Here is a 13,262-nt window from a genome sequence, read left to right on the forward strand (position 1 = left end):
AGGGTCCCGGTGTTTCCAACCCTTCCCTGCTCCTTCCCCGCTATCCCGTGTGAGGGCCCCGGTGTTTCAAACCCTTCCCAGCTCCTTCCCCGCTATCCCGTGTGAGGGTGCCGGTGCTCCAAACCCTTCCCGGTTATCCCGTGTGAGGGTCCCGGTGTTTCAAACCCTCCCCAGCTCCTTCCCCGCTATCCCGTGTGAGGGTCCCGGTGTTTCAAACCCTCCCCAGCTCCTTCCCCGCTATCCCGTGTGAGGGTCCCGGTGTTTCAAACCCTCCCCAGCTCCTTCCCCGCTATCCCGTGTGAGGGGCCGGGGCGGGCGGGGCGCTGGGCCGGGGCGGGGCGGCGGAAGGGTCGGGGCTGAGGGGAACCTGGGGAAGCTGAGGAGAACCGGGCTGGGGACGGAGGGATCGGGTCTGAAGGGAGCCGGGGGAGGCTGAGGGGAGGCGGGCTGAGGGGCCGGAGCTGAGGGGAGCCGAGGGAGGCTGAGGGCAGCCGGGCTGAGGGGAGCCGGGCTGAGGGGAGCCGGGCTGAGGGGAGCCGGGCTGAGGGGAGCCGGGCTGAGGGAAGCGCCCGTCCGGGGCTCGCCGTCGGAGCAGCGCCGTGCCAGCGTCGCTTCAGCCGCCAGTCGGAACCCCGAGAGCAAGGAGAAACAGGTTGGTGAATTTACTTTTTATCCTCTTCTTTATCCGCTTTTGCCCCCCCCCCTCTAATTTCCTGAGCCATCCCCCTGAACACAGCCCGCAGCCGGTTCCACATCCCGCTCGCAGATCCAGGCGGTTTCAGCCCTTTCCCTCCTATTCCCTGAGATTCAGTGTCGGAAACAAATCAAAAATAAATCCGGGTGAATGTGAGCTGTGAGTCCCCGATGCTGCGGGAGCTGTGATAGAGGAGAACTTCGGAAAGTTAATGAGTGGTACAGCATTTCTAAATGTATTTTATAATGAACACACTGAGAGCCCTTAACTTCCAAGCATGCCTGTAAGGGAATATAACCTTTAAGTGCCAAGGAATCCCAGGAGCTCTGCTCGTAAGGAAGGACAGATCCACAGCATGAATGAGGAGCGGTTTCACTACAAACAAGAGAAATTCCACGGTCTGGAGGAACTCTGAGGAGTTCGGGACGTTTTGCTGTCCAGTCTTGGGGGAGAGGCTCCACCAGCAGGTTCAGAGTTGGATTTGTAGCTTCTGCCCAGCTTGGGCTGCCTTTATTAAAGCTTTAAGATTAGCAAAATTATTCAGTGTGGGTCCTACTCATTTCTGTTTTGTGTGCACTGCTTTCTCAGAACTCTTTTAAGAATGGTTTTTAATGTACTCAATGGCAAATGGAATTCCATGCTCAGACTGACAGGACTGGAAAGCCCTTGGCACCTTAAAGAACAGGTGAGAAGATGCTGTGCATAGACATTATTGCTAAAACATTTTTATGCTTTCTGGAGATTTTTAAAATTTAAAACCAGCTTGCAAAAATCAGGGATGTTTTCTATGGTTTTCCATGCCCAGTGCAGGTGTTTGTGGGTCCTGCTCATTTCAGGTTGTGCTGAACCTGTTTCCCATGCTGATAAGCCAGGGAATTCTAGGATTTCTCTCCTGTCCTGTAAATAAAAATGATCTTATTTCATTGCTCTCTTCCTTGCCTGTCCTATCTGTTGTGTTTTGGTTTTAATCCCAATTCCTGGTGCTGAGCTGTTCTGTGGTTGATATGGAGAGGAATATAGCATTTACATAAGAAATCAGAAAATTTCTTGTACCCAGTAGCAGCAAACTCAGTGGTTCCAGAATAATTCAAGATGTATTTGTTCAAAAGGACCCAAATTCCTTCCTTTTGTATGGACACTTCCCCAGCCTCAAATAAACCAATTTGTCCTGGCTGTGTTCATTTATTCTCTCCAGGACAGAGCTTACAAGTTGTAATAATTCTCTTTATTTAGCTTCCTGTTCCCTGTAAATGTTCCTGTAAAACTTGTACTCTTTCTTACAGTGGAATTAGGAATTCTGGCAAGTTCACTGTTCTCACTGGAAACGATTTTGGGGAATCCTGTCTGCTCCAGCAATGCATTTATCCTGCCCTGGGATTTATCTCTTTTTACCCAAAGTTTACACAAGGAAGGCTGAACTTTGAACAGAGAAGGGGCTGGTGCTGTGGCCATGAAGCTTTCAGGGCTTTTTGATCACGTTCAGCCCTGGCTTTGGTCAGGAATGTTGTTGGAAATGCACCTCTGTAAAGCCAGCCTAGGTGGATGTGACAGGAGATCCCAGGCTGGCCTGAAAAGTGCTTTTGCCTTCTCCTCCAAGTATTCAATTATAGGTGATGACATCAGAAGATTTTTTAATCTCTGATTGCTCTGTCTGGCCATGTTTATGTCAGAATCCCAAAATCATTAAGGCTGGAAAAGCCCTCCAAGACCATCAAGTCCAACCTTGTCCCCAGCCCCGAGTGCCACTTCCAGGAGTTCCTTGGACACTTCCAGGGATGGCGACTCCAAACCTCCCTGGGCAGCCCCTTCCAATCCTGACCACCCTTTCCACGAAGAAATTATCCCTTAATTTTTTTCCCCCCTTCCATCAGGAAATTAAAAAACCTTTATCTTCACTAAACTACATAGAAATTATAATTTTCCTTCCGTATGGGGTTCTGGGGCTCTGTGTTTATTTTCTTCTCAGTGTAAATGGGTATTTCATGGGGGAAACTTAACACCCAGGGCCTCTGGATAACTTTGTACGTTTGGAAATGGATGTCCAGTTTTCTTGGAAGTGATCTCTGCCAGTTTCCTGCTGGGAAGTGGTTGAAGGATGGGCAGGGATTTTTTGTTGCATCTGTGAAAGAGGAACACAGGCTTATTAATCATTATTAATAAGAAACGTGTTTCTTATTAAATCATTTAATAGTGTGAAGAATGTATATTTATGTCAAATAAACTCTTTTAAAAGGTACTTTTTATAATGTATATTTATGTCAAATAAACTCTTTTAAAAGGTACTTTTTGCTTCTGAAATGAGGGAAAATCTAACTAATTTCAGTTCTTTGGAAATAATTCCTGTCTGCATCTTTGTGAAATGGCCTGATAGCTCCATAATTCCTCTGGCCCTCATGGCTCTCTAGCAGAAATAAACTGATGGAAAAGGAAGAGGTGGGGTGGGCACCTACCAGCTGTGCTGAGAGCCAAACTGTGCCCTGAAACTGGAAAAGTCTGAGATTCCCTCTTTCATAGCTGAAAATGGAGCTGAAAAAGCACAGTGGATGGGGAGGAAGGTGGGTGGGGGTGGCTGATCCTGCAGAGCACAGTGCTGGAGAAATTCAGCTCCGCTGGAGTTGTGGGAGAGCAGGCAGGAGACAGGGACTGGGAATTGTGACACCCCTGGGCAGCTGGCTGTGCTTCAGGTAGATATGGAAAGTAGGAATAAATCTATTTTCCAGGACATGCAGCCCCAAAGTGCATTACATAACCTTGGCACTGCCTCTTTTGGCTCCAGGGATGTTCTCAAGGAAACTGTCCTGAGAAATATTCCAGGAATGGAACCTTTTGGAGGGATTCCCTGACTCGAATTTCTCACCCTGCCATTTGCTGCCTGACTTGAGCTGTGGGTTTTACTCAGCACTCAGCTCCTGACTACAAGAGCAGCCAAACTCTCCTCTGTGGAGCTTTAACTATAAAAATAAATTTCGATTTTAGCAGAATTTATGTAACTGTTGGATGAAAATACAAAAGAACAAAGTATCTGAAGTGAAGGAACAATAACGAAATGTTGCTGTGAGGTTTAGTGAAGTCTTCACTGTTGGAATGAGTGAGTGCTTCGGTGTCTGCTGCACTTGAAAAATTCTGATTTTTTTCTCCCTTTCTGGCCTGTTCTTCCTTTCCTGGTGTAGACAGAAGTGTCTCTCCCCATCCCAGAGTGTTGGAATGAGATGATTTTTAAGTTCCTTTCCAAACCATTGTGGTTTTCCATGATTCTGCTTACAAAGGTGTGAGCACCAAATGAACTGAAATGCACTGAAGTTAAATAATAGACTGATAATTATAAGTCCTTCATTAATTTTCTGTGTGTTTTTCAGGTCAGCTCTACAAAACAAGATGTGTTGGCAAATCATCCCAACCATGTTTGTGCTGATGGGTGAGTCACTAAAAATATCCCAAAACCCTGATGAGGACAACTTTTCAGATCAGGGAACATTGTTAAAAAATACATGTTGAGTCAGGACACATCCAAATAAATGCCCTGGACAGAGTTGATGAGATAACAGCTTGTGGGGAGTTTGTTTTGTTGCCCAGAAGTGCAAGGAGAGCTCCTCTGCCCCTGGGGGATGCTGCCATCCCTGCTCCCAGGGGCACCCCAGGGCTGCCAAAGGGTGCTCAGCTCACTCCAAATGCTGCACTAATAAACTGGGAAATGCCTCTGACAATATTGGCATCTGCTCTGCAAGGACAGCTGGTATTTGCCTTCCTTTTTAATTTTTTTTATTAAAATAAGGACTATTTAAAGGGTTTCTGCTGGAGAAAGCAGACCCTGTAATCCAGTGGAGTTACTTGGAAAATTTGTGTCATCTTTACAAAATATGAATCAAAAAGATGAATAAAATCATTAGATTTAGGTACCTTTTATATACATAAACACCTTTTTATCTTGTTCTCTATGTACTATTATCCACTCAGTATCAAATATTGCATTGCTGAAATTCTTTTAAGCACCTTTTGTGATCTGAACATATTGAGGAGCTTTAACTGGAAAACTTGGATGCTCCAGGGAGATTTCCTGGCAATTTCAGGGCAGTTTGTCACCATCTGATGGCCCTGCTGCTCTGGGGACAGCACTGCAAGTCAGGCCTTCCTCTGGGTCATTTTAACCTCATTTTTTCTGGTTCTGGAGAAAGGGGCTGAGCGCATTTTTGACTTTATAAGATTTAATTAATCCCTGGAGACAATCTGTGATACACGAGGGGGAAGTTCCTCAGAAAAAGAGATGAGCTGGGGACAGTGCTGCTTCTCTGTCCTGCTCCGTGTCACTTTTTTGTCCTTTTTGAATCATGGATTATGGCCTGAGAGTTTGTTTGCTCCACTCCTCCTGCTGGAGGCTAATGAAGCTGGGGTTTACAGAGGCACAAACTCTGTTCAGTGGGGGAGCAGGGAAGAGCAGAGCCCTGCAGGAGCCTGGCAGCACAAAATCTGTATGGAGGGAAAGCAAAACCCTCTGCAGAATAACACTCTGCATCTTCTGCCTTTAACAGCTTTTTTACAGCTCTCATTTAATATTTTGGTATTATTTAACTCGTGCTCTGTGCTAGAGAATTATGAACTTCTATTAATCAAACAGGGCCAGAGATATTCTGGCATTTCTTATTTTGGCTGTGGCAAGGCATAGAGCATCAATTAATTTCTATTTAATGAACTGCTTAAAATTTCTGCCCTTCCTGACCAGAATGCAAAGTGCACCCATGCCCTGCTGCAAGCAGAGCTTTAATCTTTAAATTCAGAGTGTTTTACAGTGTTTTCCCTGCCCATCCTTCTCTCAGCCATTGTGAGCACAATTCAAGCTATGACATCAACAAATGTGCTCTGAGTGGGTTTTTTTTAAGTCTTATGGGAAAAAAAATTATCATTTTCCTGCCTCTCACTTCCCAGATAATGCCCTGGGGTTGTGCAGTTGCACCCACAGTAATATTGTCCTTTTTTATTTCACAGTTACAGTGGGACTATGTTTCATATTTACAACAGGATTATATTTGTATTGAAATGGAGCTGTTGTAAAAGAGCTGGAGGGGATCTGTTCCAGCCCTGCATGGGGAGATGAGACTCACACCCAGTTCAGGATTCACTGCAGTTTTGGTTAATAAAAGCCAATTTATCCCAAAGAGATGCTTTGCCTGCAATCTTGCCCTTGCCTTTTTTCAAGAGATTGAGAAAACAGAAGTTTAGGTGCAGTGAGGGTAGGGTAAAATCTGGAATCTGTCACCTGTGACACCATTCAGAGAGGATGTTTTTAGTGGTTTTGTCTTTACCTAGAAGGGATATTTTTATTCATTTTGTCTTTACCTCAGGGAACAACCCCCAGAAACAACCTGATTTTTACCTATTTCTGTTTCACATCCACCACTCCCTTTTACTTGTTCAAAAATATGAACTTTTCCTTTTATTTCCAATGCTTTCCCCTTTATATTTGCAGACTTCCTTCAGATGGCAGCTGCCCATTGCATGGTCCATCCAGTTCCTGCCAGGAATTTCACCCTGCCCTGTGTGCTGCTGAACGAGACCTTTTTGAGCCCTTTCTCAGCTGGGACCTGGTCTGGTTTGAGGAGAGAGCTTGGAGCACCCAAAATCAAGCATTTAATGAACGAAGAAAATTTTCTGTGTTGCCTTTGGAGTGCCAGCAGCATTGATTGTTCTTTGTACAGAGCAAGCATGCAGGCAAGGAAGTTTATTCCTTCAGAATTAAATCTCTCTGCTCCTCAGAAAATAGGTGGGTTTAGCACTCAAGGGCATAAGGAGTTAATTATTCTAAAAATATTTAGGGTTTTTTGTTATTTGGGAGGAGAGGGGTGGGTTGGATTAATGGGGATTCACTTTTATCCTTGCCAGGCAACACAGTGTGATAAAATCCTTACTGAGGGTGGCAAAATCCTTACTCAGGGTGGTAAAATCCTTCTCACTGTGGTAAAATCCTTCCTCAGAGAGGTGAAATCCTCCCTCAGGGGGATAAAACTCTTTCTCAGGGGGCTAAAATCCTTCCTCAGAATGTAGTGGAAGATGGAGGAATTGTACAGCACAGTTTCAAAAGGGAAGAAAAAAGTTGGCTGTCTTTCCAGGGGAATTGTGAATAAAATATGGAGCACTGCATAAGAGGACATAAACCCAGATCTTCAAAGGAGTTTAGTCACTGTGAGGAATATTTTAAATATTTTTGGTGGATGTGGGCTTTAAACTCCATCAGCAGGCAGGGGAGATGGAGAGCAAATGGCATCATTTCTACATGAATTATGAGGCTTTAAATAATAAATGTGCAGTAAATGTCTGTACATGGATTAGGATTTTTTTTCCCAAGGAATTTTTTCTCCTCCTGTCTCTGAGGAACACGGAGCTGGCATCCTGCTGCCAGGAATCTCCTTGACCTCACTGGGTAGAATTTCATTCCACAGATCCCCAGCTGGGGCTGTGCCACTTCCCAGGACACAGCAACCACCATCAGCTTCATTTCCTTCACCCTGCAGCCTTGTCCCTAAATCTAGGTAAAAAATATTCCTTCTTTAATCATGACAGTGCAGAACCACGTGGACTGTGGGCCTTGGAAGTGTTTAAGGTGCCCAACTCAGATTATTCATTAATATTTTCCCATCTGTGGTGCAGCCTCACTTTCAGGAATATCTTTGTGAGTGACTTCCATCCAAGTCTTTTATTTTGTTTTAATGCAGTTCAGAAATGTGTGGTCCCTTTCTTTTGTCCAGACTGGAGCTGGAACATGGAGTGTTGGATTAGAGGCAGGCTGGACCTGTTGGTTTGTAACCTGCAGCTTTTGAAGCTGGACCTGAGAGCTGACCTGAAGGTGAATCTTTTATACTCTGGGTAAGTACAGGATTTACTGTTAAATCCCTCTGGAAAACTGAAAGCATCTCCTAAAACATCAACATTCCAGCTTCCAGCATGGTGGGAGCTTTAGCTCTGCAGATTTTACTTTGTCCTGTCTAAAAGTAATCCTGGATAAGATGGAAAGTTTGTGATTATTTGAATGAAAAACGGTTGGGATGGAGAATCCCCTCTCCCTGTCCTTCCCATGTTTCTTAAAATCTGTTAATGAAATCAGCATTGACTTCTTAAAGTATCTTTGTTGTTAGAATTTCTTAATTTCAATGTCTTGGTTCTGCATTTATTTGTTGTTTTTTTTAACCATAACATTATCTCTCTTGAGGTAACTGTGGTACTTTACATGTGATCCAATGGCAAATGCTGCTGTCATCTCATTGGCACTGTGGTGAATATTCCCTGGAATGCTGAGAGATGGAATCCTCCTGCCTGTAGGATGGGCAGGTCTGGTACACATTGGTTGCAAAAAGATCTGTTTGATACCATGAAACCACCCTGTTTTTTTCTGGATTATTGATAGCTTTGAAGAGACACACAGCGACTTCATTTCCTGATGAAATGGGATAAACTGAAATAGTTGAATTAGCTGAATTTATTGAGGAGGACTTCCTGAAGAGCCAGATCTCATTTGGCACAAATCATCACTGTAGTCAGAGCAGAACCCAAATGTATTATTTAGGAATAAATATGGTTGTTCAGCTGACACAATATTTTAATCCCCTTTTGCTGAAGTGGGTTCCCATTTCCAGTGCTCCTCATGACTGTGACTCCTGAAATACCATTCCATGGGTGTTTGTGGGGGAAGCAGCTCTGCCTTTGCTCTGCTCCATCCAGGCTCAGCTGCACAGGAGAAGCTTTGCAATGATCCCAGTGCAGAAATCTCTACATTGAATTGTTTTGGGATGCCACCAGCCTGGAGCCCCAGCTGGGCTGAAGAGGTTCCTTGTGTTAGGAAGGGAATTCAGTGAGCTCCATGCAATTTAGGAGAGCAGGCCCTGTGGACTCAGCAGGATCTCTGTTTGATTCCTCTTTGCTGCAAAGATGAGAAGCAAAGCAAAGCCTTGGAGAACTCATTTCCCTCCCCACATTCCGTATTAATATTTTCCTTTTAGGGTCCCTGTGTTCTGGGGGAGCAGCAAGCACAAGCATTTCAACCTTTGGGAAGGTGACAGCTTTCCCTGTTGGCTCTCTGATACCTTAGCATTTTATTCCTGAGCCAAAATACCTTGAAAACATTCCCAGTTTTAAAAATATGCATTCCTGGCATGTGTTTCTCCCTGGGAGTCTGGAGATCCAGCCAGGATTCTCACACGCAGGGCAATGCACAAAAATAATGATACAGGAGAATCTACAACAGAAAAGCTTTGGTCTCTCACAGCTTTTTCTCTTTTTTTTCTTCTTTTTTTTTATTTTTTTCCCAGCATTAGAGAAGTCTCCTCTTATTTACCACATCCACAGTTTTCCTGCTTGGAAATAGCAGGAATGGGAATGTTCTGTTGTGCCCATGGCAGTGCCCTGTGAGAGGCTCAAGTGAGGGAGAGGATGGGGCATTGAAAAGGTTATTCCAAAAGAACAGAAAAGAAGAGAAAAAGTTATTCCAAAGCTTCATTAGACTAATGGGTTAATTGTCTACCAAACATCTTTCCAGCTGTCTGATGCCAGGAATGCTGTAAAGCCCAGGGTTAATTCCATGAGCTGGAATCTTCAGCCTCAGGGATCCCCTTGGTTTAATTTTGAGCACTGATTATCATTTGCCCTTTGAGCTCATGAGGCTGCATTCATATTTGGACTTATTTGAAGTACCTGGGAGGCTCTCCTCCAGCTCTGGGCCTAAATCCCCATGTTTTTTAAGGATAAATCATTCAATCAGTTGTGCATTGAGCCTCTCCAGCCAGAGAAAATCAACCTCTCATTAGAGACTGATGAGCTCAGCAGCCCTCAGATCTGCTGCAGTTTAATGGGGCAGCTTCTTCAAATAAGGATTTTTCTAGAGCTACCATTGTTCAAAAACATTGGGAAAAATTTATGGAGAAAATCCTGGAAGCCCCAGACAGCTTTGCTCCATCCTTTCCCAGCCAAGGCAGTGCTTGGAAAGGATATGGGAATATTGTGACAGCAGAGTTACAATGGTGACCCTATTTCACAACCACCTGGTTGGGATGGACCTTTCCTGAAAATTCAGGTAATTTGCCCTAGAAGGAGTTTTACTTTTTCTTTGCAATTGCAAGAACAGGATTGAAATTCAGCCAGGACATTTTGCAGCATCTCATTGAAAGTCTCCAAGTTCCCCACGAGGCCACAGGTGAATTTAGCAGGAGAAGCATCACCTTCTGAAGGGGGTTGAATATAAATATAAAACATTTAGACCTTCCTGCATGTTTCTTTTCCAAGGTGTTGGCTGAAAGAACTCTCTGTGACAGGATTTAGGTGGAGGAGCCCAAATCTCCTCAGCTTGTGAGGGTTAATAAGTCAGGAGAGGAGGTCTTTGGCATTTTTCTCCCTTTAAACTGCTTTTTTGGGGTGCAAACAAGTCCATTTGGAAGGTTAAAAATTGAAATAATTATTAGGAATGATGAAGGGCTGGTGTGGTGGTAACCACTTTCCAGATAGATCAGATCAAAGACGTGGTTTGAAGGAAAAAAAAAATGTTTTCATGGATTGATTGTGGCTTTTGGAGATCAATAAAATCTGTGAGCTACAGGAGAAGGCAGGGAAGCTTCAAAGCAAATTCTGCAAAGTTTTTGAAAGGAAATTCAGGAGAAAACAGTGGAGCCACATCTAGAAAAACCGAATTATTCCAAGTAATTTCAGAGCTCCATGTCTGCCAGATACCATCAGCATAATTCCTGTGTCCTGAAGTCTGCAGGGTCCTGGTGAGAATTCTTGCAGGAATGTCAGGATGGACTGTCTGGAGCATTAATAAATGTAAAGCATACCCTGACATGGACCTGCTTGGGGCTGTTCCTGCAGAGCACAGGAGCTGGGAGGGCAGGGCTGCCCAAATTCCATGGTTTTCCAGCCTCAGAGGATCCCAAGATGCAGAAAGATCAGTGAGGGATGGGGGGAGTGGGGCCAGGGTGATCCAGGAGTGGCTCCCTGCAGTCCCAGCCTGAGCTCTTCCCATCCTCCATAATTCTTCTCAGTTTTTTGATCTTTTCCTCTCTAAGCAGGGCAGGATATGGAAATGGAATTGGTGAATCATGGCCAGTTCCCTGTGCTCTGTTCTCAGATAAATGGAGCAGATAACAAATGGACTAAACCCAAAAAATAAAGCAGCAGATCTCGTCCTTCCCTGTCCTCCAATGCAGAGATCTCTGCCCTGCCTGAATCCAAGTGTTCCAGTGACTCATGCCAGCTATAAAACCATTGGAAAAATGTACTGAAAGGCTCTTATTCCATGAATTTCCATTTCTTTCTCTGAATTAGTAAAACAAAACCCTTACTGGACAGAAATAATTCCAAAATCACTTCAGAACAACTCCAAACAGGAGCTTTTTATTTTTTTTTTTGGGTAAGGATGAAACGTGAAAAGCAGGAAAGAATCCAAGGTGATTGAGCTGTCAGGGTTTGTCTTGGCTTTGCTGCTGGGAGAAATTTGGCCACAAATGATTTGCACTATTGAATTCCCAACCTTGGGGAGGCTTTAGTCACTGGATACCTGCAGAATTCCATAAATGTGGGTTTCTGGAAGAGAATGAAGAGTAAAGATGAGAATGAAGAATGCTTTGGGAACTGCTGGTTCTGAAGATTCAGATGGGATATTGGGAAGGAATTGTTCCCTGGGAGGGTGGGAAGGCCCTGGAATGGATTGCCCAGAGGAGCTGTGGCTGCCCCTGGATCCCTGGAAATGTCCAAGGATGGGGCTTGCAGCAGCTGTGGAAAAGGTCCCTGTCCATGGCAGGGGCTGGGATGGGATTTAAGGTCCCTCCCAACCCAAACCATTCCATGAGTATAATATTCCCTGTAATGCTCAATTGTAGCAGGAGCTGGAGGGAACATGAAATTGTTTTGACATTATTTCAGTGCCCTGTGAATGGGAATTAGAAATTCATCTCTTTTGGGATGGGAAGGAGCTGCCATGGCAAGGTAAAACAACAGGTGTGCCTAAAGAAAATGTAGGAATTCTTGAATGGAACTGTGTTCATTACTTGAAAACCATTTAAAAAGGGAGAAGCAGCAAAGTTAGTTTTTTTCATTAATTAATTTAATTTTTTGATCAATAAACTATATCCAGATGGCCACACTTATTGAGATACAGAAAATGGTTTTGTTTCCTGGTTTGTTTTCTCCCCCTGCAGGTCAGAGCTGTCTCTGGGGGCTGCATCCACGAGCTCTCTGCAGGGCACAGTGAGGGTGGCTCCGTGTGACTGCAGGGACCAGGCCAGCTGCCAGTGCCTGGTGGCCACCCCGAGCCTCAACCACACCTACCTGCTGTGGCTGGAGATGGTGGCAGGTGGCACCGCCCTGGGGTCACCCCTGATGGCCCTGCAGCCCATGGACATCGGTGAGCGTGGCTGAAACCCCTGGCCATGGAACACTGAGCCAAGGGGTCAAGCTGGGAATGCGGCTGGGAGAGGGACAATGATGGATTGTAACTGAGAGCTTAAATGAATCAAGGGTCAGGTTACAAGTGTAGTTAGCCAAGGGCATACATTGGGATTGGAGCTTAACAAGGAAATGAATTGATACCGGGTGGGATAACTGAAACAAGCTTGGGAATGACAGGTGATGTATGAGGTATTGAAAGAGTGCAGGAGCCATAAATCCAACTAAGAATGAGAGGAGGCTTGGACTGGGACCAGCAGGACAAGGAGCCCTGCCAGCTTGACATGGGTGAAGAGTTTGCCATGAGGAAGAGGCCTTACTTCCTCTTCAAAGGAAGTAAGTCAGAACTTACTGTTCTGAAATGGGTCAGAACCCATTTCTTTGGGTCAGAACCCATTTCTTTGGGTTCTGACCCATTTCAGAGCCCACCACCCATGGTGGGCCCTTCTGACCCATCTCAGAGCCCACCAAGCCAATTAAGGAGGACAATTGCACAGCCCTAATGGACATCCAGCTAATTAAAATACAAAGTGAGCAGGTTAATGCTTATGTAACAGGCGTCCTGGAAACCATGCTGGAAACCATCTGAATATGGAAAACCTTTTTGGATAAATAGAGAGTAGGAGTTTGGGGCTTTTTACACATGTCTTTGGGAGGTTACTCCCCAGGTGTCCAGTGCTGTAATAAATGTACCCTCTTTTCAGCACTGTAATAAATACACCCTCTTTTCAGCACTGTAATAAATGTACCCTCTTTTCAACTTTAATTAGTTGAAGAGTCATCTGTCCATGCTTCACAACAGCAGCAGGATGGCTCTGCTGGGAAAGGGGCACAGACAGGGCAGGAAAAGCTCCCTAATCCCTGTCTGGGCTGCTGTGCAAACCACACTGAGCACAGCCCAAGCACTCAAAAATTGGTTATTTCTCATTTTTTCCTTTCCAATCAGAACCTCTCTGCACAACACTGGCCCAGTGGTGGAGCTTGTTGCTGAGGGCTTCAATTAAATTTAAAAAGCTGTTCCCAAAGTTGCTTAGCAAGAAATCCCACCCATTTTCCCAAGCAGCTCTCTGATCCTGATGTTTTTTTGTTCACCCATGCAACCCCAAGCTGGAAAACATTCCTGTGTGTTTGATCAAGCTCAAACTCTCCT

General features: G+C 44.8%; 1 protein-coding gene across 1 annotated transcript in view; it reads left to right on the forward strand.

The window, feature by feature from the left end:
- The first annotated feature begins 560 nt into the window (after nucleotides 1–560).
- Nucleotides 561–13,262, forward strand: part of LEPR (leptin receptor) — a 30,571-nt gene continuing 17,869 nt past the window's right edge. The window contains 5 exon segments of the mRNA XM_036388340.1: nucleotides 561–652; nucleotides 4,051–4,109; nucleotides 6,156–6,449; nucleotides 7,432–7,549; nucleotides 11,866–12,071. Coding sequence (XP_036244233.1) covers nucleotides 4,070–4,109; nucleotides 6,156–6,449; nucleotides 7,432–7,549; nucleotides 11,866–12,071 — 658 coding nt within the window. The 5' untranslated portion in view covers nucleotides 561–652; nucleotides 4,051–4,069.

Source organism: Molothrus ater, chromosome 9 (genome assembly GCF_012460135.2).
Source record: "Molothrus ater isolate BHLD 08-10-18 breed brown headed cowbird chromosome 9, BPBGC_Mater_1.1, whole genome shotgun sequence".
Classification (NCBI taxonomy): Eukaryota; Metazoa; Chordata; class Aves; order Passeriformes; family Icteridae; genus Molothrus; species Molothrus ater.